A 26,255-nucleotide genomic window follows, 5' to 3' on the forward strand; every position below is an offset into this window, starting at 1 on the left:
CACACTGGGATCACACTGTACACCCACACACTGTCCATTAAACACCCCGCACTGGGATCACACTGACCCACACACTGTCCATTAAACACCACACACTGGGATCACACTGTACACCCACACACTGTCCATTAAACACCCCGCACTGGGATCACACTGACCCACACACTGTCCATTAAACACCCCGCACTGGGATCACACTGACCCACACACTGTCCATTAAACACCACACACTGGGATCACACTGTACACCTACACACTGTCCATTAAACACCCCGCACTGGGATCACACTGACCCACACACTGTCCATTAAACTCCCCCCACTGGGATCACACTGACCCACACACTGTCCATTAAACACCCCGCACTGGGATCACACTGACCCACACACTGTGCATTAAACACTCCACACTGGGATCACACTGTACACCTACACACTGTCCATTAAACACCCCGCACTGGGATCACACTGACCCACACACTGTCCATTTAACACCCCGCACTGGGATCACACTGACCCACACACTGTGCATTAAACACTCCACACTGGGATCACACTGTACACCCACACACTGTCCATTAAACACCCCGCACTGGGATCACACTGACCCACACACTGTCCATTAAACACCCCGCACTGGGATCACACTGACCCACACACTGTCCATTAAACTCCCCGCACTGGGATCACACTGTACACCCACACACTGTCCATTAAACACCCCACACTGGGATCACACAGAACCACACACTGTCCATTAAACACCCTGCACTGGGATCACACTGACCCACACACTGTCCATTAAACACCCCGCACTGGGATCACACTGACCCACACATTGTCCATTAAACACCCCGCACTGGGATCACACTGACCCACACACTGTCCATTAAACACCCCGCACTGGGATCACACTGTACACCCACACACTGTCCATTAAACACCCCGCACTGGGATCACACTGACCCACACATTGTCCATTAAACACCCCGCACTGTGATCACACTGTACACCCACACACTGTCCATTAAACACCCCGCACTGGGATCACACTGACCCACACACTGTCCATTAAACACCCCGCACTGGGATCACACTCTGCACCCACACACTGACCATTAAACACCCCGCACTGGGATCACACTGACCCACACACTGTCCATTAAACACCCCGCACTGGGATCACACTGACACACACACTGTCCATTAAACACCCTGCACTGGGATAACACTGACCCATTCACTGTCCATTAAACACCCCGCACTGGGATCACACTGACCCACACACTGTCCATTAAACTCCCCGCACTGGGATCACACTGACCCACACACTGTCCATTAAACACCCCGCACTGGGATCACACTGACCCACACACTGTCCATTAAACACCCCGCACTGGGATCACACTGTACACCTACACACTGTCCATTAAACACCCCGCACTGAGATCACACTGACCCACACACTGTCCATTAAACACCCCGCACTGAGATCACACTGACCCACACACTGTCCATTAAACACCCCGCACTGAGATCACACTGACCCACACACTGTCCATTAAACACCCCGCACTGGGATCACACTGACCCACACACTGTCGATTAAACACCCCGCACTGGGATCACACTGTACACCCACACACTGTCCATTAAACACCCCGCACTTGGATCACACTGTGCACCCACACACTGTCCATTAAACACCCCGCACTGGGATCACACTGTACACCCACACACTGTCCATTAAACACCCCGCACTTGGATCACACTGTGCACCCACACACTGTCCATTAAACACCCCGCACTGGGATCACACTGACCCACACACTGTCGATTAAACACCCCGCACTGGGATCACACTGTACACCCACACACTGTCCATTAAACACCCCGCACTGGGATCACACTGTACACCCACACACTGTCCATTAAACACCCCGCACTTGGATCACACTGTGCACCCACACACTGTCCATTAAACACCCCACACTGGGATCACACTGACCCACACACTGTCGATTAAACACCCCGCACTGGGATCACACTGTACACCCACACACTGTCCATTAAACGCCCCGCACTGCGATCACACTGTCCATTAAACCCCCGCACTGGGATCACACTGACCCACACACTGTCTATTAAACACCCCCCACTGGGATCACATTGACCCACACACTGTCCATTAAATACCCCGCACTGGGATCACACTGACCCACACACTGTCCATTAAACACCCCCCACTGGGATCACATTGACCCACACACTGTCCATTAAACACCCCGCACTGGGATCACACTGTACACCCACACACTGTCCACTAAATACCCCGCACTGGGATCACACTGACCCACACACTGTCCATTAAACACCCCGCACTGGGATCACACTGACCCACACACCCTCATACCCCATGAATCCCTCCCTATGCTGTGTAACCTCTGATCCCTGTGCAAACCCTGACTCCAGTATAATCCCTGACCACCATGTGAGCCCTGAGCCCTGCACTACACCCGAGCCCCTCGTTGAAACCTCAGGTACCTGGCGTGAGGCGGCAGTGCTCTGGGAGCTTGTCAATCCCTTCCTTCAGGAGGACGGGGATGATCACGTCATAGTTGGGTAACTCACTGTGGACAGGACAGGAGGAGAATGAGAGACAGTGAAGATGTGTGTGAGAGATTGAGAGCGAGAGAGATCAAGAGAGCAAGAGAGACAGTGAGAGCAAGGGGGGGGGAGAGAGAGAGAGAGAGACAGAGCAAGCGAGGGGTGGGGGGGAAGAGAGAGAGCGAGAGAGGGTGGAGAGCGAGGGGGAGAGAGAGAGAGCGCGAGCGACAGCGAAGGTGTGAGAGGGAGCAAGAGCGAGAGGGACAGCGAGAGCAAGAGAGACAGCGAGAACAAGGGGGGGAGATAAGAGTGCGATAGCGAGCGGGAGTGAGAGAGAAAGACCCGAGAGCGAGGGGTGGGGGGAGAAGAGAGAGAGAGAGAGAGAGATTGATTGATTTACGCTGTGACCATGATTACACCACCCCCCCTCCCCACCATGTCCCATCAACAGGCTGTGACATGTCAACGACACTCCCATCGGTGGGAGGCGAGTCAGGAATGAGGGGAGAGTGAGGAATCGGAAGGAGAAGGGATGGAGCCAAGGATGAAGGGTGACAGGGAGGCTCAGACAGTTTCCCCACACTGCACTCACCAGTAAGCCTGCTTGAGCAGGAGAGTCTTCTCCTCGATCCAGGATTTTCGATTCTCTGCTGACATCCCCTTCCCAGCATCCAGGAGATCCCGGGTATCTGGAGAGGACAGAGCGGGGGGGGGGGGGGGGGGGGGGGGATGCGAAAGAAGGGGACGGAGGATCAGGAGAGTTTGGTTAATTCTGCCAATTCCAACACGGTTCCCCCACTCCCACAAACAGACACACACCACGCCATCGAACCCCCCCCACCACCACCACCAAGGACCCTGTTGAGCCTCCTCCCAACCCAGGATTCAGGCAGGAGAAGAGAATACAAAGCTTACCAGACTGGGGAGGGGTGAGGCAGACAGCCTGGCCGAGAGCCGCAAGGACAGACTGCTCAGCAAGTCCAATTCGTAACTTGCCACTAAGAGACCTGAGCAGAGAGAGAGGGAGAGACAGAATACGGTTAGAAAGCGGGAGAGGGAACACAGTTAGGGAGAGGGAACACGGTTAGGGAGGGAGGGGGAACACGGTTAGGGAGGGAGGGGGAACACGGTTAGAGGGAGAGGGAGGGGGAACACAGTTAGAGGGAGGGAAACACGGTTAGGGAGGGAGGGGGAACATGGTTAGAGGGAGAGGGAGGGGGAACACGGTTAGGGAGGGAGGGGGAACACGGTTAGAGGGAGAGGGAGGGGGAACACAGTTAGAGGGAGGGGAACACGGTTAGGGAGGGAGGGGGAACACGGTTAGAGGGAGAGGGAGGGGGAACACGGTTAGAGGGAGAGGGAGGGGGAACACGGTTAGGGAGGGAGGGGCAACACGGTTAGAGGGAGAGGGAGGGGGAACACGGTTAGAGGGAGAGGGAGGGGGAACATGTTTAGAGGGAGAGGGAGAGGGAGGGGGAACATGTTTAGAGAGAGAGGGAGGGGGAACACGGTTAGAGGGAGAGGGAGGGGGAAACACGGTTAGAGAGACAAGGAGGGTGAAACACGGTTAGACAGAGAGAGGGGGAACAGGTTGAAAGGGAGGGAGGGGAAACACGGCTAGAAAGGGGGAGAGGAACACAGTTAGGGAGAGGGAGGGGGAACACAGTTAGGGAGAGGGTGGGGGAACACATTTAGAGAGAGGGAGGGGGAACACGTTTAGAGAGAGAGGGAGGGGGAACACGGTTAGAGAGAGAGGGAGGGGGAACACGGTCAGAGAGAGAGGGAGGGGGAACACGGTCAGAGAGAGGGAAAGGGAACACAGTTAGAGAGAGGGAGAGGGAACACGGTTAGAGAGGGAGGGAGGGGGAACACAGTTAGAGGGAGAGGGAACACGTTTAGAGAGAGAGGGAGGGGGAACACGTTTAGAGAGAGGGAGGGGGAACACAGTTAGAGAGAGAGGGGGAACACGGTTAGAGAGGGAGGGAGGGGGAACACAGTTAGAGGAAGAGGGAGGGGGAACACAGTTAGAGAGAGAGGGGGAACACAGATAGAGGGAGAGGGAACACGGTTAGAGAGAGAGGGAACACGGTTAGAGAGAGGGAGGGGCAACACAGTTAGAGAGAGAGGGAAGGGGAACACAGTTAGAAAGAGAGGGAGGGGGAACACGGTTAGAGGGAGAGGGAACACGGTTAGAGAGGGAGGGAGGGGGAACACGGTTAGAGGGAGAGGGAGGGGGAACACGGTTAGAGAGAGAGGGAGGGAGAACACAGTTAGAGAGAGAGGGAGGGAGAACACAGTTAGAGAGAGAGGGAACACGGTTAGAGAGAGAGGGAACACGGTTAGAGAGAGGGAGGGGGAACACAGTTAGAGAGAGAGGGAAGGGGAACACGGTTAGAGGGAGAGGGAGGGGAACACGGTTAGAGGGAGAGGGAGGGGAACACGGTTAGAGGGAGAGGGAGGGGGAACACGGTTAGAGGGAGAGGGAGGGGGAACACGGTTAGAGGGAGAGGGAGGGGGAACACGGTTAGAGAGGGATGGAGGGGGAACACGGTTAGAGGGAGAGGGAGGGGGAACACGGTTAGAGAGAGAGGGAGGGAGAAGACAGTTAGAGAGAGAGGGAGGGAGAACACAGTTAGAGAGAGAGGGAACACGGTTAGAGAGAGAGGGAACACGGTTAGAGAGAGAGAGAGGGAACACGGTTAGAGAGAGGGAGGGGGAACACAGTTAGAGAGAGAGGGAAGGGGAACACAGAAAGAGAGGGAGGGGGAACACAGTTAGAGGGAGGGAGGGGGAACACGGTTAGAGGGAGAGGGAACACGGTTAGAGGAAGAGGGAGGGGGAACACGGTTAGAGAGAGAGGGAGGGAGAACACAGTTAGAGAGAGGGAGGGAGAACACGGTTAGAGGGAGAGGGAGGGGGAACACGTTTAGAGAGAGAGGGAGGGAGAACACGGTCAGAGAGAGGGAGAGGGAGCACGGTTAGAGAGAGAGGGAGGGGGAACACGGCTAAAAAGAGAGGGAGGGAGGGGGAACACGGTTAGAAGGAGGGGGGAACACGGTCAGAGAGAAAGGGAGGGGGAACACGGTCAGAGAGAGGGAGGGAGAACACGTTTAGAGAGAGGGAGAGGGAACACGTTTAGAGAGAGAGGGAGAGGGAACACGTTTAGAGAGAGGGAGGGGGAACACGTTTAGAGAGAGAGGGAGGGGGAACACGGTCAGAGAGAGGGAGGGAGAACACGTTTAGAGAGAGGGAGGGGGAACACGTTTAGAGAGAGGGAGGGGGAACACGGTTAGAGAGAGAGGGAGGGGGAACACGGTTAGAAAGGGGGAGAGGCAACACAGTTAGAGAGAGGGAGGGGGAACATGTTTAGAGAGAGGGAGGGGGAACACAGTTAGAGGGAGGGAGGAGGAACACGGTTAGAGGGAGGGGGAACACGGTTAGAGGGAGAGGGAGGGGGAACACGGTTAGAGGGAGAGGGGGAACACAGATAGAGGGAGAGGGAGGGGGAACACGGTTAGAGAGAGAGGGAACACGGTTAGAGAGAGGGAGGGGGAACACGGTTAGAGAGAGGGGGAACTTGGTTAGAGGGAGGGGGAACATGGTTAGAGGGAGGGGGAACACGGTTAGAGACAGAGCGAGAGGGAACATGGTTAGAGAGAGAGGGAGGGGGAACACGGTTAGAGAGAGGGGGAACTTGGTTAGAGGGAGGGGGAACATGGTTAGAGGGAGGGGGAACACGGTTAGAGACAGAGCGAGAGGGAACATGGTTAGAGAGAGAGGGAGGGGGAACACGGTTAGAGGGAGAGGAAGGGGGAACACGGCTAAAAAGAGAGGGAGGGAGGGGGAACACGGTTATAAGAAGGGGGTGGAACACGGTCAGAGAGAAAGAGAGGGGGAACACGGCTGAAGAGAGAGGGAGGGAGAACACGGTTAGAGGGAGAGGGAGGGGGAAAACGTTTAGAGAGAGGGTGGGAGAACACAGTTAGAGGGAGGGAGGGGGAACACGGTTAGAGGGAGGGGGAACACGGCTAGAGGGAGGGGGAACACGGTTAGAGAGAGAGGAGGGGAACACGGTCAGAGAGAGAGGGAGGGAACACGGTTAGAGAGAGAGGGAGAGGGAACACGGCTAAAAAGAGAGGGAGGGAGGGGGAACACGGTTAGAAGGAGGGGGGAACATGGTCAGAGAGAGAGGGAGAGGGAACACGTTTAGAGAGAGGGAGAGGGAACACGTTTAGAGAGAGGGGGAGAGGGAACACGTTTAGAGAGAGGGAGGGGGAACACGTTTAGAGAGAGAGGGAGGGGGAACACGTTTAGAGAGGGGGAGGGGGAACACGGTTAGAGAGAGAGGGAGGGGGAACACGGTTAGAAAGGGGGAGAGGGAACACAGTTAGAGAAAGGGAGGGGGAACACGGTCAGAGAGAGGGAGAGGGAACACGGTTAGAGGGAGGGAGGAAAGGGGAACACGGTTAGAGGGAGGAAGGGAGGGAGGGGGAACACGGTCAGAGAGAGGGAGAGGGAACACGGTTAGAGAGAGGGAGAGGGAACACGGCTAAAAAGAGAGGGAGGGAGGGGGAACACGGTTAGAAGGTGGGGGGGAACACGGTCAGAAGGTGGGGGGAACACGGTCAGAGAGAAAGGGAGGGGGAACACGGTCAGAGAAAGGGAGAGGGTACACGGTTAGAGGGAGGGAGGAAAGGGAACACGGTTAGAGGGAGGGAGGGGGAACGCGGTTAGAGGGAGGGAGGGAGGAGAAACACGGTTTGAGGGAGGTGAACACGGTTAGAGAGAGGGAGAGGGAACACGGTTAGAGGGATGGGAACATAGTTAGAGGGAGGGGGAACACGGTTAGAGGGAGGGAGAGGGAACATGGTTAGATGGAGGGGGAACACAGTTAGAGGGAGGGGGAAACACAGTTAGAGGGAGGGGGAAACACAGTTAGAGGGAGGGGGAAACACAGTTAGAGGGAGGGGGAAACACAGTTAGAGGGAGGGGGAAACACAGTTAGAGGGAGGGGGAGGGAACACGGTTAGAGGGAGGGGAACACAGTTAGAGGGAGGGGGAAACACAGTTAGAGGGAGGGGGAAACACAGTTAGAGGGAGGGGGAACACGGTTAGAGGGAGGGAGAGGGAACACGGTTAGAGGGAGGGGAAACACAGTTAGAGGGAGGGGGAAACACAGTTAGAGGGAGGGGGAAACACAGTTAGAGGGAGGGGGAGGGAACACGGTTAGAGGGAGGGGAACACAGTTAGAGGGAGGGGGAACACGGTTAGAGGGAGGGGGAACACAGTTAGAGGGAGGGGGAACACAGTTAGAGGGAGGGGAAACACAGTTAGAGGGAGGGGAAACACAGTTAGAGGGAGGGGAAACACAGTTAGAGGGAGGGGGAGGGAACACGGTTAGAGGGAGGGGAACACGGTTAGAGGGAGGGGGAACACGGTTAGAGGGAGGGGAACACAGTTAGAGGGAGGGGGAACACGGTTAGAGGGAGGGGGAGGGAACACGGTTAGAGGGAGGGGAACACAGTTAGAGGGAGAGGGAACACGGTTAGAGAGAGAGGGAGGGGCAACACGTTTAGAGAGAGGGAGAGGGAACACGGTTCGAGAAAAAGGGAGGGGGAACACGGTTAGAGGGGGGGGAAACACGGTTAGAGAGGGAGGGAGGGGGAACACGGTTAGAGAGGGAGGGGGAACACGGTTAGAGTGGGAGGGGGAACACGGTTAGAGAGAGAGGGGGAACACGGTTAGAGAGGGAGGGGGAACACGGTTAGAGAGGGAGGGGGAACACGGTTAGAGAGGGAGGGAGGGAGGGAACACGGTTAGAGAGAAAGGGAGGGAACACGGTTAGAGAGGGAGGGAGGGGGAACAGGGTTAGAGAGGGAGGGAGGGGGGACACGGTTAGAGAGAGAGGGAGGGGGAACACGGTTAGAGAGAGAGGGGGAACACGGTTAGAGAGAGAGGGAGGGGGAACACGGTTAGAGAGAGAGGGAGGGAGAACACAGTTAGAGAGAGGGAGGGGGAACATGGTTCAAGAGGGAGGGAACACGGTTAGAGAGGGAGGGAGGGGGAACACGGTTAGAGAGGGAACACGGTTAGAGGGAGGGGGAAATGGTTAGAGAGAGAGGGAGGGGGAACACGGTTAGAGAGAGGGTGGGGGAACACAGTTAGGGAGGGAGGGGGAACACGGTTAGAGAGGGAGGGGGAACACGGTTAGAGTGGGAGGGGGAACACGGTTAGAGTGGGAGGGGAACACGGTTAGAGGGAGGGTGGGGGAACACGGTTAGAGAGAGGGTGGGGGAACACGGTTAGAGAGAGGGTGGGGGAACACGGTTAGGGAGGGAGGGGGAACACGGTTAGAGAGGGAGGGAGGGAGGGAACATGGTTAGTGAGAGGGAGAGGGAAAACAGTTGTGGAGGGTGAGGGGACACGGCTGTAGAGAGAGAGATAGAGAGAGAGAGGTGGACAGCAAGCGGGAGACTGAGAACGAACATCTCACCGAATCAGATATCGAGACTCTGAGTGACGACAGGCAACAAACATGCCCTTGATCACCTCGATCTTCTTATTCATTGCCTGCAACATAAGAAAGGTCAGGACCTCAAGCCTCATCCTCAAGACCCCGGTTTCACCAGCTAGACATTCGCCACAGCCCCAAAACCTACCGCACCAACCCAGTCAATATCCCCAAAACCTACCGCACCAACCCAGTCAATATCCCCAAAACATACCTCACCAACCCAGTCAATATCCTCAAAACCTACCGCACCAACCCAGTCAATATCCCTAAAACCTACCGCACCAACCCAGTCAATATCCCCAAAACATACCCCACCAACCCAGTCAATATCCCCAAAACCTACCTCACCAACACAGTCAATATCCCCAAAACCTACCGCACCAACCCAGTCAATATCCCCAAAACATACCCCACCAACCCAGTCAATATCCCCAAAACCTACCGCACCAACCCAGTCAATATCCTCAAAACCTACCTCACCAACCCAGTCAATATCCCCAAAACCTACCGCACCAACCCAGTCAATATCCCCAAAACCTACCTCACCAACGCAGTCAATATCCCCAAAACCTACCGCACCAACCCAGTCAATATCCCCAAAACCTACCGCACCAACCCAGTCAATATCCCCAAAACCTACCGCACCAACCCAGTCAATATCCCCAAAACCTACCTCACCAACCCAGTCAATATCCCCAAAACATACCTCACCAACCCAGTCAATATCCCCAAAACATACCGCACCAACCCAGTCAATATCCCCAAAACCTACCTCACCAACACAGTCAATATCCCCAAAACATACCCCACCAACCCAGTCAATATCCTCAAAACCTACCTCACCAACCCAGTCAATATCCCCAAAACATACCGCACCAACCCAGTCAATATCCCCAAAACATACCCCACCAAACCAGTCAATATCCTCAAAACCTACCTCACCAACCCAGTCAATATCCCCAAAACATACCCCACCAACCCAGTCAATATCCTCAAAACCTACCGCACCAATCCAGTCAATATCCCCAAAACATACTCCACCAACCCAGTCAATATCCTCAAAACCTACCGCACCAACCCAGTCAATATCCCCAAAACATACCTCACCAACCCAGTCAATATCCTCAAAACCTACCGCACCAACCCAGTCAATATCCCCAAAACCTACCGCACCAACCCAGTCAATATCCCCAAAACATACCCCACCAACCCAGTCAATATCCTCAAAACCTACCGCACCAACCCAGTCAATATCCCCAAAACCTACCTCACCAACCCAGTCAATATCCCCAAAACATACCGCACCAACCCAGTCAATATCCTCAAAACCTACCTCACCAACACAGTCAATATCCCCAAAACATACCGCACCAACCCAGTCAATATCCTCAAAACCTATCTCACCAACACAGTCAATATCCCCAAAACATACCCCACCAACCCAGTCAATATCCCCAAAACATACCCCATCAACCCAGTCAATATCCCCAAAACCTACCTCACCAACCCAGTCAATATCCTCAAAACCTACCTCACCAACCCAGTCAATATCCCCAAAACATACTCCACCAACCCAGTCAATATCCTCAAAACCTACCGCACTAACCCAGTCAATATCCCCAAAACCTACCCCACCAACCCAGTCAATATCCCCAAAACCTACCGCACCAACCCAGTCAATATCCCCAAAACATACCCCACCAACCCAGTCAATATCCTCAAAACCTACCGCACCAACCCAGTCAATATCCCCAAAACCTACCTCACCAACCCAGTCAATATCCCCAAAACATACCCCACCAACCCAGTCAATATCCTCAAAACCTATCTCACCAACACAGTCATCTCCTCAAAACCTACCGCACCAACCCAGTCAATATCCCCAAAACATACCCCACCAACCCAGTCAATATCCTCAAAACCTACCGCACCAACCCAGTCAATATCCCCAAAACCTACCTCACCAACCCAGTCAATATCCCCAAAACATACCCCACCAACCCAGTCAATATCCTCAAAACCTATCTCACCAACACAGTCATCTCCTCAAAACCTACCGCACCAACCCAGTCAATATCCCCAAAACATACCCCACCAACCCAGTCAATATCCCCAAAACATACTCCACCAACCCAGTCAATATCCTCAAAACCTACCGCACTAACCCAGTCAATATCCCCAAAACCTACCCCACCAACCCAGTCAATATCCTCAAAACATACTCCACCAACCCAGTCAATATCCCCAAAACATACTCCACCAACCCAGTCAATATCCCCAAAACATACTCCACCAACCCAGTCAATATCCCCAAAACCTACCTCACCAACCCAGTCAATATCCCCAAAACATACCTCACCAACCCAGTCAATATCCCCAAAACATACCCCACCAACCCAGTCAATATCCCCAAAACATACCGCACCAACCCAGTCAATAGCCCCAAAACATACTCCACCAACCCAGTCAATATCCTCAAAACATACCGCACTAACCCAGTCAATATCCCCAAAACATACCTCACCAACCCAGTCAATATCCCCAAAACATACCCCACCAACCCAGTCAATATCCTCAAAACCTACCGCACTAACCCAGTCAATATCCCCAAAATCTACCGCACCAACCCAGTCAATAGCCCCAAAACATACTCCACCAAACCAGTCAATATCCTCAAAACCTACCTCACCAACCCAGTCAATATCCCCAAAACATACCCCACCAACCCAGTCAATATCCTCAAAACATACCCCACCAACCCAGTCAATATCCTCAAAACCTACCTCACCAACCCAGTCAATATCCCCAAAACATACCCCACCAACCCAGTCAATATCCCCAAAACATACCCCACCAACCCAGTCAATATCCTCAAAACCTACCTCACCAACCCAGTCAATATCCCCAAAACATACCGCACCAACCCAGTCAATATCCTCAAAACCTACCTCACCAACCCAGTCAATATCCTCAAAACCTACCTCACCAACCCAGTCAATATCCCCAAAACCTACCTCACAAACCCAGTCAATATCACTCCCCAATCCACGAACCCAGTCAAGGTCATATTCCCTTCCCCGCTCCCCCCGTCACTTACCCACCTCCCATCCATGCTTCCCCCATCACTGAACTCCCCACCCCCCACCCCAATCACTGACTCCCCTCCCCTTCCCCACCCCTGGACTGACCGCGGAGCCAGCCATACGAGCGATGTCCTTGAGCCGGCTAAACACGATAGTGACGGTGAGCGCGGCTGGGGGAAACATGGTTCGCTGAGTGCTCCGACTGGACTCTGCCACAAGGCCTAGGTCTCCTTTCTCCTGCGCCTCCACCTTCACCTTACTGAGCTGACGGCCTGTTGGGAGACAGGGAGAGAGTATGGGGAGTGTGTCTGTGTGTGAGAGAGAGAGACAGAAAGTGGGAGAGAGAGAGTGTGTGATATTGTGTGAGACAGAGAGAGGGAGAGAGAGGCAGATAGACAGAGAGAGAGTGTGTGTGTGTGAGTAACAGGAAGAGAGGGAGTGGGTGAGAAAAAGAGAGAGTGGGGGAGATGGAGAGTGGGGGGCAGAGAGTCAGCGGGGAGAGCGTGGGGGGAGTCAGAGGGAGAGACAGTGGAGCGATACGGCGGGGGTGGGTAAAAGGGGAGGGAGAGGGGTTCCAAGTGAGCAGGGTGGAGGGAGGGAGGGGAGGTTCGTGCAAGCAGGATGGAGGAGTCGGTGATGGAGGGAGGGAGGAAGGGAGAGGGGGTTTCAGAGAGGCGAATGGAGGAGTGGATGATGGAGAGAGGGAGAGGGTGATGGAGAGAGGGAGAGGGTGATGGAGGGAGGGAGAGGGTGATGGAGGGAGGGAGAGGGTGATGGAGGGAGGGAGAGGGTGATAGAGGGAGGGAGAGGGTGATGGAGGGAGGGAGAGGGTGATGGAGGGAGGGAGAGGGTGATGGAGGGAGGGAGAGGGTGATGGAGAGAGGGAGAGGGTGATGGAGGGAGGGAGAGGGTGATGGAGGGAGGGAGAGGGTGATGGAGGGAGGGAGAGGGTGATGGAGAGAGGGAGTGGGTGATGGAGGGAGGGAGAGGGTGATGGAGAGAGGGAGTGGGTGATGGAGGGAGGGAGTTAGTGATGGAGAGAGGGAGAGGGTGATGGAGGGAGAGGGTGATGGAGAGAGGGAGAGGGTGATGGAGAGAGGGAGAGAGTGATGGAGGGAGGGAGAGGGTGATGGAGAGAGGGAGAGAGTGATGGAGGGAGGGAGAGGGTGATGGAGAGAGGGAGTGGATGATGGAGAGAGGGAGAGGGTGATGGAGAGAGGGAGTGGGTGATGGAGGGAGGGAGAGGGTGATGGAGGGAGGGAGAGGGTGATGGAGAGAGGGAGAGGGTGATGGAGGGAGGGAGAGGGTGATGGAGAGAGGGAGTGGGTGATGGAGGGAGGGAGAGGGTGATGGAGAGAGGGAGTGGGTGATGGAGGGAGGGAGTTAGTGATGGAGAGAGGGAGAGGGTGATGGAGGGAGGGAGAGGGTGATGGAGGGAGGGAGAGGGTGATGGAGAGAGGGAGAGGGTGATGGAGGGAGGGAGAGGGTGATGGAGAGAGGGAGTGGGTGATGGAGGGAGGGAGAGGGTGATGGAGAGAGGGAGTGGGTGATGGAGGGAGGGAGTTAGTGATGGAGAGAGGGAGAGGGTGATGGAGAGAGGGAGAGGGTGATGGAGAGAGGGAGAGAGTGATGGAGGGAGGGAGAGGGTGATGGAGAGAGGGAGTGGGTGATGGAGAGAGGGAGAGGGTGATGGAGGGAGAGGGTGATGGAGAGAGGGAGAGGGTGATGGAGAGAGGGAGAGGGTGATGGAGAGAGGGAGTGGGTGATGGAGGGAGAGGGTGATGGAGAGAGGGAGAGGGTGATGGAGAGAGGGAGAGGGTGATGGAGAGAGGGAGTGGGTGATGGAGGGAGGGAGAGGGGACTGACCTGTCGCCTGAGCCACAGCTTTCATGAGGACGGTGTCTCCAATGCCCAGCTCCAGACCCTGGTAGGCAGGTGCCAGCTGATTCAGACACAGGTAGATACAGGGCAGTAGGTCATCAGGACTCAGGGTAATTACTGAACGGTAAAAATTACTCAGGATCTCAATAATCTTCATCCTGCAGGAGGTGGTGGGGGTGAAACCGCACCCAGGAAACACACAAAGTTTAAAAGGAACAGCGACTAATCTGCGGGAGGGGTCACTGTCCCCCATCACTGCCCCTGCCCATTCCCCCAATGAGGGGGTAATGGTCCCCCATCACTGCCCCCGCCGTTCCCACCCTCTGTGAGGGGTAACTGTCCCCCAAGACTGCCCTCGCCCTTTACCCCGATGAGGGGTAACTGTCCCCCATCACTGCCCCCGCCCATTCCCCCAATGAGGGGGTAACTGTCCCCCATCACTGCCCCCGCCCTTTCCCCGCCCCCTGTGAGGGGTCACTGTCCCCTATCACTGCCCCCGTCCTTTCCCCCCGTGAGGGGTAACTGTCCCCCATCACTGCCCCCGCCCTTTCCCCCCCCGGAGCGGTAACTGTCCACCATTACTGCCCCCTGCCCTTTCACCTCGGTGAGGGGTCACTGTCCCCCATCACTGCCCCCGTCCTTTCCCCCCGTGAGGGGTAACTGTCCCCCATCACTGCCCCCGCCCTTTCCCCCCGTGAGGGGTAACTGCCCCCCATCACTGCCCCCGCCCTTTCCCCCCTTGAGGGGTAACTGTCCCCCATCACTGCCCCCGCCTTTTCCCCCGTGAGGGGTAACTGCCCCCCATCACTGCCCCCGCCCTTTCCCCCCCGGTGAGGGGTAACTGTCCCCATCACTGCCCCCACCCTTTCCCCCCCATGAGGTGTAACTGTCCCCCATCACTGCCCCCGCCTTTTCCCCCCCGGTGAGGGGTAACTGTCCCCCATCACTGCCCCCGCCCTTTCCCCCCGTGAGGGGTAACTGCCCCATCACTGCCCCCGCCCTTTCCCCCCTTGAGGGGTAACTGTCCCCCATCACTGCCCCCGCCTTTTCCCCCCCGGTGAGGGGTAACTGTCCCCATCACTGCCCCCACCCTTTCCCCCCCATGAGGTGTAACTGTCCCCCATCACTGCCCCCGCCCTTTCCCCCTCCCGGTGAGAGCTAACTGTCCCCCATCACTGCCCCCGCCCTTTCCCCCCATGAGGGGTAACTGTCCCCCATCACTGCCCCCGCCCTTTCCCCCCGTGAGGGGTAACTGTCACCCATCACTGCCCATGCCCTTTCCCCCCGTGAGGGGTAACTGTCCCCCATCACTGCACCCACTCTTTCCCCCCGTGAGGGGTAACTGTCCCCCATCACTGCCCCCACTCTTTCCCCTCGGTGAGGGGTAACTGTCCCCCATCGCTGCCCCTGCCCTTTACCCCCCGAGGGGTCACTGTCCCCCATCACTGCCCCCACCCTTCCCCCCCAGTGAGGGGTAACTGTCCCCCATCACTGCCCCCGCCCTTTCCCCCCGTGAGGGGTAACTGCCCCCCATCACTGCCCCCGCCCTTTCCCCCCGTGAGGGGTAACTGTCCCCCATCACTGCCCCGCCCTTTCCCCCCGTGAGGTGTAACTGTCCCCATCACTGCCCCCACCCTTTCCCCCCCATGAGGTGTAACTGTCCCCCATCACTGCCCCTGCTCTTTCCCCCAGTGAGGGGTAACTGACCCCCATTACTACCCCACTCTTCCCCCTGGTGAGGGGTCACTGTCCACAATTCCCCCCATTCCCCCCCCCCTCTCAGTGAGGGATCAATGTTTCCCATTAACCCCCCAGTCACTCTCGCTGGGATCAGAAGCCCCTTGGCCCCTCAGTGAGGGGTCAGAGTTTGCCCCGGGGGTTGGGATGAGCAATTGTCCCCTACCTCGCTGACACGCTCTCGATCTTCTCGAAGGTTTGAGCCAATGCCAAGTATGGAACCCTGAATGGTGGGGGGGGGTAAAATAGAGAATCAGATCGGGGTGACACCGTCTCGGCCGCCCCTTCCCCCCTCGAACTGGCCCTGGCCTGACCTCTGACCCTGGCTCCAGCAGGCGTCCTTGACTGGATGGTATTGCGGTTTAGACGGATTGTAGACGTTGGTTAGTTCGGATACCGGGTCGGCTTTGGTGGGATTCAAGAACCTGCCAGAAGAAGCCACAGGATTGAGAGCGACCCTTCTCCTCCAACTAGGCACCCGCCACACCCTCACGCCCCCCTTCCTCCCTCCTCCCAAAGACCAATCAGCCCCCTCCCTCCATCTCAAGATGCCCCCTCATCAGAGGGGACTCTCTCCAGCCCCCACCGCTTCACTCCCCGAGCAACCCGCACCTACGTACCTGCTGATCGTGCCACTGCCGGTCGAATCCAGGGTGTGGCCCCCTCGCGACGAGGGGGTGCCCTGGTCTCTGCCGGCCCCTGGCTGTTCCTGGGAGCTTCTGTCTCCCTCCTGGGCTGCTGAGGAAGAGGACTTCCTGGGAGCTGAGAGAGAGGGAGGTGTGAGGTTAATCAGGATGTTACCACACTGTCCCAAAGGACCCCAAACCCCTTCCCCGTTGACTCCCGCTGTACACCATCCGAATGGACCCTAAACCCCTTCCCCGTTCCATCCCGCTCTACACTGTCCCAATGGACCCCCAAACCCCTTTCCAATTGACTCCTGCTCTACACCGTCCCCCATGGATCCCAAACCCCTTCCCCGTTCCCTCCTGCTCTACACCATCCCCCATGGACCCCAAACCCCTTCCCTGTTCCCACCCGCTCTACACTGTCCCCCATGGACCCCAAACCCCTTCCCCGTTCCCTCCCGCTCTACACCGTCCATATGGACCCCAAACCCCTTCCCCATTCCCTCCCGCTCTACACCGTCCATATGGACCCCAAACCCCTTCCCCATTCCCTCCTGCTCTACACCATCCCCACGGACCCCAAACCCCTTACCCATTCCCTCCCACTCTGCACCGTACCTCATGGACCCCAAACCCCCTTCCCCGTTCACTCCCGCTCTACACCATCCCCATGGACCCCAAACCCCTTCCCCGTTCCCTCCTGCTCTTCACCGTCCCCCATGGATCCCACCTGCTCTACACCGTCCTCATGGACACCAAAACTCTTCCCCATTCCCTCCTGCTCTACACCGTCCCCCATGGATCCCACCTGCTCTACACCATCCCCACGGACCCCAAACCCCTTACCCATTCCCTCCCACTCTGCACCGTACCTCATGGACCCCAAACCCCTTCCCCCCCGCTCTACACCATCCCCATGGACCCCAAACCCCTTCCCCATTCCCTCCTGCTCTTCACCGTTCCCCCATGGATCCCACCTGCTCTACACCGTCCTCATGGACACCAAAACCCTTCCCCGTTCCCTCCCGCTCTACACCATCCGAATGGAACCCAAACCCCTTCCCCGTTCCCTCCTGCTCTACACCGTCCTCATGGACCCCAAACCCCTTCCCCGTTCCCTCCCGCTCTACACCATCCGAATGGATCCCAAACCCCTTCCCCGTTGACTCCCGCCATACACCGTCCCCCCATGGACTCCAAACCCCTTCCCCCATCCCTCCCGCTCTACACCGTCCCCCATGGACTCCAAACCCCTTCCCCGTTCCCTCCCGCTCTACACCGTCCCCCATGGACCCCAAACCCCTTCCTCGTTCCCTCCCGCTCTACACCATTCCCCATGGATCCCAAAACCCTTCCCCGTTCCCTCCTGCTCTACACCGTCCCCCATGGATCCCACCTGCTCTACACCATCCGAATGGACTCCAAACCCCTTCCCCATTCCCTCCTGCTCTACACCATCCTCATGGACCCCAAACCCCTTCCCCGTTCCCTCCCGCTCTACACCATCCCCACAGAACCCAAACCCCTTCCCCGTTCCCTCCCGCTCTACACCGTCCCCCATGGATCCCAAACCCCTTCCCCGTTCCCTCCCGCTCTACACCGTCCCCATGGACCCCAAACCCCTTCCACGTTCCCTCCCGCTCTACACCATCCGAATGGACTCCAAACCTCTTCCCCGTTCCCTCTCTCTCTACACCATCCGAATGGATCCCAAACCCCTTCTCCGTTCCCTCCCACTCTACACCGTCCCCCATGGACCCCAAACCCCTTCCCCGTTCCCTCCCGCTCTACACCATCCGAATGGATCCCAAACCCCTTCCCCGTTCCCTCCCGCTCTACACCATCCAAATGCCCCCAAACCCCTTCCCCGTTCCCTCCCGCTCTACACCGTCCTCATGGACCCCAAACCCCTTCCCCGTTCCCTCCTGCTTTACCCTACTCATTCAATGCCTTACCAAAGAAGCTGTTGAGAGTGTTTTTGCTTTTCTCGCCGGGCCCCTTGGGTCTCTCACTCTCATGGGTCTTCCCCTTCTCTGCAGAGAGCTCCTTCTCCAAACCCTGTTCCCCGTCGGATTCCTGGGGTTGAGCCTCCTGTCCAGTTTGGGCGCTGCCTCCCTGCCCTCCAGCTCCACGTCTCTGCTGTCTGCCAACTCCTTGGCCCCTCCATCATTTGGCAGCTCGACCGGGGAGCCCTGAATGTTCACACCTGCGCCCTCCTCATCCGAACAATGCCCATTTTCTTTGGGAATGGGAATGGAAATGGCCAGGGTGAGGAGGGATGTTCGGGGCATAAAGGTATCACATGAACAGTCAATAAAGGAAATGGAGACAGGATAGTCACACACGACAGAACAGCTCCAGGACCTACCCCAGTTCAGTCCTCGAGCCAATGACAGAGTTGCATACAGACGCAGACCTGTGCTAACTGGCTGCATTGCACCGAGGCCCAGCATTTATCACCCCTGTCCCTCAGTGCCCCCTGGAGGGGTGAGAGGGGTGAACTACCTTCATGAATCGCTACACACCACCCCCACCAACTCCATACCATTACAGAGGGAGTTCCAGGATTTTGACCCTGGTGTCTCTGAAGGGTGATGAGTCTGTGTTTGTGTGTGTGCGAGAGAGAGAGAGAGCTGTGTGTGACTGTTTATGGGACTGTGCATGTATGTACAAGTATCTATGTGTGTGCAAGAGTATGCATGTGGACAGTGTCTGTGCACCTGCAGGAGTGTGCGTGTGCAAGTGTCAGTGCATGTGAGAGAGTGTGTGTGTCTATGCAAGTGTGTGTGTGTGAGAGTGAGTGTGTGTGTGTGAGAATGCATGTGTGTCTGGGTGCCTGTGTGTGCATGTGTCTGTGTCGGTGTGTGTGAGAAGGTATGTGGGTGAGTGTGTGCGGGCACGAGCGTGTGCGTGTCTGTGCCTGTGCGTGTGTGTGTCTATGTATGTGTGTCTATGTGCCTGTGTATGTCTATGTATGTGTGTCTATGTGCCTGTGTGTGTCTATGTATGTGTGCCTCTGTGTGTGCCTATGTTCGTATGCGTGTATGTATGTATGGGTGTCTATGTACATGTGTGTGTCTATGTATGTATGTGTGTCGATGTATGTGTGTCTATGTACGTGTGTGTGCCTGTGTGAGTGTGTCTGTTTGTGTGTGTGTCTACGTATGTGTATCTGTGTTTATGTGTGTCTGTATATGTGTCTATGTATGTGTGTCTGTATGTCTATATCTGCGTATGTGTGTCTGTATGTGTGTGTCTGTGTATCTAGGTGCCTATGTGTATCTATGTACGTGTGTCTATGTACGTGTGTCTATGTGTCTATGTACATGTCCGCGTGTCTGTGTCCATGTGAGAGTGTGTGTCTATGTATGTGTGTGTGTGTATCTAGGTGTGTGTCTATGTATGTGTGCCTATGTACGTGTGTGTGTGTCTGCGTCCGTGTGTGTGTCCGTGTGTGTATGTGTGCCTGTGTATGTGTCTGTGTGTGTGCCTGTGTGCGTCTATGTATGTGTGTGTGTCTATGTACGTGTGTGTGTGTGTGTCTGCGTCCGTGGGTCTATGTGTATGTGTCTGTGTGTGTGTGTATGTGTGTATCTGTGTGTGTGCCTGTGTGCGTCTATGTATGTGTGTATGTCTCTGTGTGTGTGTCTATGTACGTGTGTGTCTATGTACATGTGTGTCTGTGTACGTGTGTGTCTGTGTAAGTGTGTGTCTGTGTACGTGTGTGTGTCTGTGTGTGTGTCTATGTACATGTGTCTGTACGTATGTCTATGTACGTGTGTCTGTGTATGTCTATGTACGTGTGTCTGTGTACGTGTGTCTGTGTACGCGTGTGTGTCCGTGTGTGTATGTGTGCCTGTGTATGTGTCTGTGTGTGTGCCTGTGTGTGTCTATGTACGTGTGTGTGTGTGTGTGTCTGCGTCCGTGGGTCTATGTGTATGTGTCTGTGTGTGTGTGTATGTGTGTATCTGTGTGTGTGCCTGTGTGCGTCTATGTATGTGTGTATGTCTCTGTGTGTATGTCTATGTACGTGTGTGTCTATGTACATGTGTGTCTGTGTACGTGTGTGTCTGTGTACGTGTGTGTCTGTGTACGTGTGTGTGTCTGTGTGTGTGTCTATGTACATGTGTCTGTACGTATGTCTATGTACGTGTGTCTGTGTATGTCTATGTACGTGTGTCTATGTACGTGTGTGTCTGTGTACGTGTGTGTCTGTGTACGTGTGTGTCTGTGTACGTGTGTGTGTCTGTGTGTGTCTATGTACATGTGTCTGTACGTATGTCTATGTACGTGTGTCTGTGTATGTCTATGTACGTGTGTCTGTGTACGTGTGTCTGTGTACGCGTGTGTGTCTGTGTACGTGCGTGTGTGTGTGTGTCTGTGTACGTGTGTCCATGAATGTGTGTCTGTCTGTGCGTGTGTCTATGTACGTGTGCGTGTCCGTGTGTCTATGTACGTGTGGCTCTGTGTCTATGTCCGTGTGTCTGTGTGTGTCTATGTACTTGTGTCTGTGTGTGTGTTTATGTACTTGTGTCTGTGTGTGTCTATGTACGCGTGTGTGTCTATGTATGTGTGTCTGTGCTTGCGTGTCCGTGTGTCTGTGCGTGTGTCTATGTATGTGCGTGTGTGTGTGCGTGTGCGAGTATGTGTCTATGCATGTGTGAGAGTGTCTATGTGCCTGTGTATGTGTGTCTGTGTGTGTGAGTGTGTGTCTATGTATGTGTGTGTGAGTGTGTCTGTGTGTGAGTGTCAGTGTGCGTGTGAGTGAGTGTGTGTCTATGTACGTGTGTTGGGGCTTCACAGGGCAACTTGAAAGAGTGATGTTCCCATTCATCTGCTGCTCCGTGTCCTTCCAGATGGATGTGGTCTGGGGTTTGGAAGGTGCTCCCTGACGATCTTCGGGTGAGTTTCTACAGGGCGTCTTGTCGACGGTACACGCTGCCACTATGCCTGAGGGGGCGGAGGAGGGAGGGAGGGGGTGTTTGTGGATGAGGTGCCAATCAAGCAGGGGCTGGTCCATCCCTAGACAGTGGTGAGCTCTCGAGTGCTGTCGGAGCTGCCCCAGTCGAGGGCGAGTGGGAGGTATTCCCTCACTGTCTGGACTTGTGCCTTAACGATGCGGGAGGGAGGGAGTCAGGAGCAGATCTACTCCTTGCAGGATTCCCAGTTCAGTTACCCTTGCAGCACCCTCCCTGACCTTACCTTCCACCTTCAAGCGTTTGGCTGATCTTTCCAGACAGGGAGCCACTTGATTCCGCAACGGTGTCTCAAGTCCAGTGTCCGCACAGTTCTCCGCCTGGAGCTTACGCTTCGGCAGCTGTTTACGGGCTGTTTGGGAGAGAAGGGGACAGGGGTCAGAGAGGGGGACACACCGTGTAGTAGGGGATTGGGGGGTGGAGTGAGGGGTCAGTGAGGGGGACACACCGTGTGGTAGGGGATGGGGGGGGGGAGTGAGGGGTCAGTGAGGGGGACACACCGTGTGGTAGGTGATTGGGGGGGGGGGAGTGAGGGGTCAGTGAGGGGGACACACCGTGTGGTAGGGGATTGGGGGGGGGGGGGGGAGTGAGGGGTCAGTGAGGGGGACACACCGTGTGGTAGGGGATTGGGGGGGGAGTGAGGGGTCAGTGAGGAGGACACACCGTGTGGTATGGGATTGGGGGGGGGGGGGGGGGGGGGGAGTGAGGGGTCAGTGAGGGGGACACACCGTGTGGTAGGGGATGGGGGGGGGAGTGAGGGGTCAGTGAGGGGGACACACCGTGTGGTAGGGGGTGGGGGGGGAGTGAGGGGTCAGTGAGGGGGACACACCGTGTGGTAGGGGGTGGGGGGGGAGTGAGGGGTCAGTGAGGGGGACACACCGTGTGGTAGGGGATGGGGGGGAGTGAGGGGTCAGTGAGGGGGACACACCGGTGTGGTAGGGGGTGGGGGGGAGTGAGGGGTCAGTGAGGGGGACACACCGTGTGGTAGGGGGTGGGGGGGGAGTGAGGGGGTCAGTGAGGGGGACACACCGTGTGGTAGGGGATGGGGGGGTAGTGAGGGGTCAGTGAGGGGGACACACCGTGTGGTAGGGGATGGGGGGAGTGAGGGGTCAGTGAGGGGGACACACCGTGTGGTAGGGGATGGGGGGAGTGAGGGGTCAGTGAGGGGGACACACCGTGTGGTAGGGGATGGGGGGGGAGTGAGGGGTCAGTGAGGGGGACACACCGTGTGGTAGGGGATTGGGGGGGAGTGAGGGGTCAGTGAGGGACACACACCGTGTGGTAGGGGATGGGGGGGGCGTGAGGGGTCAGAGAGGGGACACACCGTGTGGTAGGGGATGGGGGGGGAGTGAGGGGTCAGTGAGGGGGACACACCGTGTGGTAGGGGGTGGGGGGGGAGTGAGGGGTCAGTGAGGGGGACAGACCGTGTGGTAGGGGATGGGGTGGGGGAGTGACGGGTCAGTGAAGGGGACACACCGTGTGGTAGGGGATGGGATGGGGGGAGTGAGGGGTCAGTGAGGGGGACACACCGTGTGGTAGGGGATGGGGGGGAGTGAGGGGTCAGTGAGGGGGACACACCGTGTGGTAGGGGATGGGGGGGAGGGGGTCAGTGAGGGGGACACACCGTGTGGTAGGGGATGGGGGGGAGTGAGGGGGTCAGTGAGGGGGACACACCGTGTGGTAGGGGATTGGGGGGGAAGTGAGGGGTCAGTGAGGGGGACAGACCGTGTGGTAGGGATGGGGGGGGGAGTGAGGGGTCAGTGAGTGGGGACACACCGTGTGGTAGGGGATGGGGGGAGTGAGGGGTCAGTGAGGGGGACACACCGTGTGGTAGGGGATGGGGGGGAGTGAGGGGTCAGTGAGGGGGACACACCGTGTGGTAGGGGATGGGGATGGGGGGAGTGAGGGGTCAGTGAGGGGGACACACCGTGTGGTAGGGGATGGGGGGGGAGTGAGGGGTCAGTGAGGGGGACACACCGTTGTGGTAGGGGCAGTGAGGGGGACACACCGTGTGGTAGGGGGTGGGGGGGGGGGGGTCAGTGAGGGGGACACACCGTGTGGTAGGGGATGGGGGGGGGGGGGGGTCAGTGAGGGGGACACACCGTGTGGTAGGGGATGGGGGGGGAGTGAGGGGTCAGTGAGGGGGACAGACCGTGTGGTAGGGGATGGGGGGAGTGAGGGGTCAGTGAGGGGGACACACCGTGTGGTAGGGGATGGGGGGAGTGAGGGGTCAGTGAGGGGACACACCGTGTGGTAGGGGATGGGGGGGGAGTGAGGGGTCAGTGAGGGGGACAGACCGTGTGGTAGGGGATGGGGGGAGTGAGGGGTCAGTGAGGGGGACACACCGTGTGGTAGGGGATGGGGGGAGTGAGGGGTCAGTGAGGGGGACACACCGTGTGGTAGGGGATTGGGGGGAAGTGAGGGGTCAGTGAGGGGGACACACCGTGTGGTAGGGGATGGGGGGGAGTGAGGGGTCAGTGAGGGGGACACACCGTGTGGTAGGGCGTGGGGGGTAGTGAGGGGTCAGTGAGGGGGACACACCGTGTGGTAGGGGGTGGGGGGTAGTGAGGGGTCAGTGAGGGGGACACACCGTGTGGTAGGGGATGGGGGGGGGGGGGGGAGAGGGGTCAGTGAGGGGGACACACCGTGTGGTAGGGGGTGGGGGGGGGGAAGAGGGGTCAGTGAGGGGGACACACCGTGTGGTAGGGGATTGGGGGGGGGGGGGGGGGGAGTGAGGGGTCAGTGAGGGGGACAGACCGTGTGGTAGGGGATTGGGGGGGGGGGGGGGAGTGAGGGGTCAGTGAGGGGGACACACCGTGTGGTAGGGGATTGGGGGGGGGGAGTGAGGGGTCAGTGAGGGGGACAGACCGTGTGGTAGGGGATTGGGGGGGGGGGAGAGTGAGGGGTCAGTGAGGGGGACACACCGTGTGGTAGGGGATTGGGGGGGGGGGGGAGTGAGGGGTAAGTGAGGGGGACAGACCGTGTGGTAGGGGATTGGGGGGGGGGGGGGAGTGAGGGGTCAGTGAGGGGGACACACCGTGTGGTAGGGGATTGGGGGGGGGGGGGAGTGAGGGGTCAGTGAGGGGGACAGACCGTGTGGTAGGGGATTGGGGGGGGGGGAGTGAGGGGTCAGTGAGGGGGACACACCGTGTGGTAGGGGATTGGGGGGGGGGGGGGGGAGTGAGGGGTCAGTGAGGGGGACAGACCGTGTGGTAGGGGATTGGGGGGGGGGGGGGGGGGAGTGAGGGGTCAGTGAGGGGGACACACCGTGTGGTAGGGGGTGGGGGGGGAGTGAGGGGTCAGTGAGGGGAATTGTGTGTGTGAGTGTGAGTATGTATGTGTGTGTGTGGGGTGCGTGTGTGTGTGGGGTACGTGTGTGTGTGGGGTGCGTGTGTGTGTGTGGGGGCGTGTGTGTGTGTGGGGTGCGTGTGTGTGTGGGGTGCGTGTGTGTGTGGGGTGCGTGTGTGTGTGGGGTGCGTGTGTGTGTGGGGGTGCGTGTGTGTGTGTGTGGGGTGCGTGTGTGTGTGTGGGGTGCGTGTGTGTGTGGGGTGCGTGTGTGTGTGGGGTGCGTGTGTGTGGGGTGCGAGTGTGTGTGGGGGCGTGTGGTGTGGGGTGCGTGTGCGTGTGGGGTGCGTGTGCGTGTGTGTGGGGTGCGTGTGTGTGTGGGGTGCGTGTGCGTGTGTGTGTGGGGTGCGTGTGTGTGTGGGGTGCGTGTGCTGTGTGTGTGGGGTGCGTGTGTGTGTGGGGTGCGTGTGTGTGTGGGGTGCGTGTGTGTGGGGTGCGTGTGTGTGTGGGGTGCGTGTGCGTGTGTGTGTGGGGTGCGTGTGTGTGTGGGGTGCGTGTGTGTGTGGGGTGCGTGTGTGTGGGGTGCGTGTGTGTGTGGGGTGCGTGTGTGGGGGGTGCGTGTGTGGGGGTGCGTGTGTGTGTGGGGTGCGTGTGTGTGGGGTGCGTGTGTGTGTGGGGTGCGTGTGTGGGGGGTGCGTGTGTGTGTGGGGTGCGTGTGTGTGGGGGTGCGTGTGTGTGTGTGGGGTGCGTGTGTGTGTGGGGTGCGTGTGTGTGTGGGGTGCGTGTGTGTGGGGTGCGTGTGTGTGTGGGGTGCGTGTGCGTGTGTGTGGGGGTGCGTGTGTGTGTGGGGTGCGTGTGTGTGTGGGGTGCGTGTGTGTGTGGGGTGCGTGTGTGTGTGGGGTGCGTGTGTGTGTGGGGTGCGTGTGTGTGTGGGGTGCGTGTGTGTGTGTGGGTGCGTGTGTGTGTGGGGTGCGTGTGTGTGGGGGGTGCGTGTGTGGGGTGCGTGTGGGTGCGTGTGTGTGTGTGGGGTGCGTGTGTGTGTGTGTGGGGTGCGTGGTGTGTGTGGGGTGCGTGTGTGTGGTGTGGTAGGGGATGGGGGGGGGGGGGGGTCAGTGAGGGGGACACACCGTGTGGTAGGGGATGGGGGGGGAGTGAGGGGTCAGTGAGGGGGGACAGACCGTGTGGTAGGGGATGGGGGGAGTGAGGGGTCAGTGAGGGGGACACACCGTGTGGTAGGGGATGGGGGGGAGTGAGGGGGTCAGTGAGGGGGACACACCGTGTGGTAGGGCGTGGGGGGTAGTGAGGGGTCAGTGAGGGGGACACACCGTGTGGGTAGGGGGTGGGGGGTAGTGAGGGGTCAGTGAGGGGGACACACCGTGTGGTAGGGATGGGGGGGGGGGGGGGAGAGGGGTCAGTGAGGGGGACACACCGTGTGGTAGGGGGTGGGGGGGGGAAGAGGGGTCAGTGAGGGGGACACACCGTGTGGTAGGGGGGGGTGGGGGGGGGGGGAGTGAGGGGTCAGTGAGGGGGACAGACCGTGTGGT

At 57.8% G+C, this 26,255-nt stretch overlaps 1 protein-coding gene across 1 annotated transcript in view; it reads right to left on the reverse strand.

The window, feature by feature from the left end:
* The window catches only part of lig1 (ligase I, DNA, ATP-dependent), a 92,892-nt gene that overhangs the window by 30,573 nt on the left and 36,064 nt on the right, over positions 1–26,255 (reverse strand). The window contains exons 2-12 of the mRNA XM_087984590.1: positions 21,653–21,778; positions 18,406–18,615; positions 16,442–16,583; positions 16,136–16,246; positions 15,988–16,044; positions 14,070–14,242; positions 12,309–12,475; positions 9,100–9,176; positions 3,522–3,613; positions 3,199–3,295; positions 2,544–2,629 (exon numbers count right to left, since the gene is read on the reverse strand). Of these exons, the coding sequence (XP_087840716.1) occupies positions 2,544–2,629; positions 3,199–3,295; positions 3,522–3,613; positions 9,100–9,176; positions 12,309–12,475; positions 14,070–14,242; positions 15,988–16,044; positions 16,136–16,246; positions 16,442–16,583; positions 18,406–18,615; positions 21,653–21,778 (1,338 nt within the window). The remainder of the gene's footprint in view (positions 1–2,543; positions 2,630–3,198; positions 3,296–3,521; positions 3,614–9,099; positions 9,177–12,308; positions 12,476–14,069; positions 14,243–15,987; positions 16,045–16,135; positions 16,247–16,441; positions 16,584–18,405; positions 18,616–21,652; positions 21,779–26,255) is intronic.

Source organism: Chiloscyllium plagiosum, unplaced genomic scaffold (genome assembly GCF_037043375.1).
Source record: "Chiloscyllium plagiosum isolate Xiang-an unplaced genomic scaffold, Cpla_swu_hap1 HiC_scaffold_49, whole genome shotgun sequence".
Classification (NCBI taxonomy): domain Eukaryota; kingdom Metazoa; phylum Chordata; class Chondrichthyes; order Orectolobiformes; family Hemiscylliidae; genus Chiloscyllium; species Chiloscyllium plagiosum.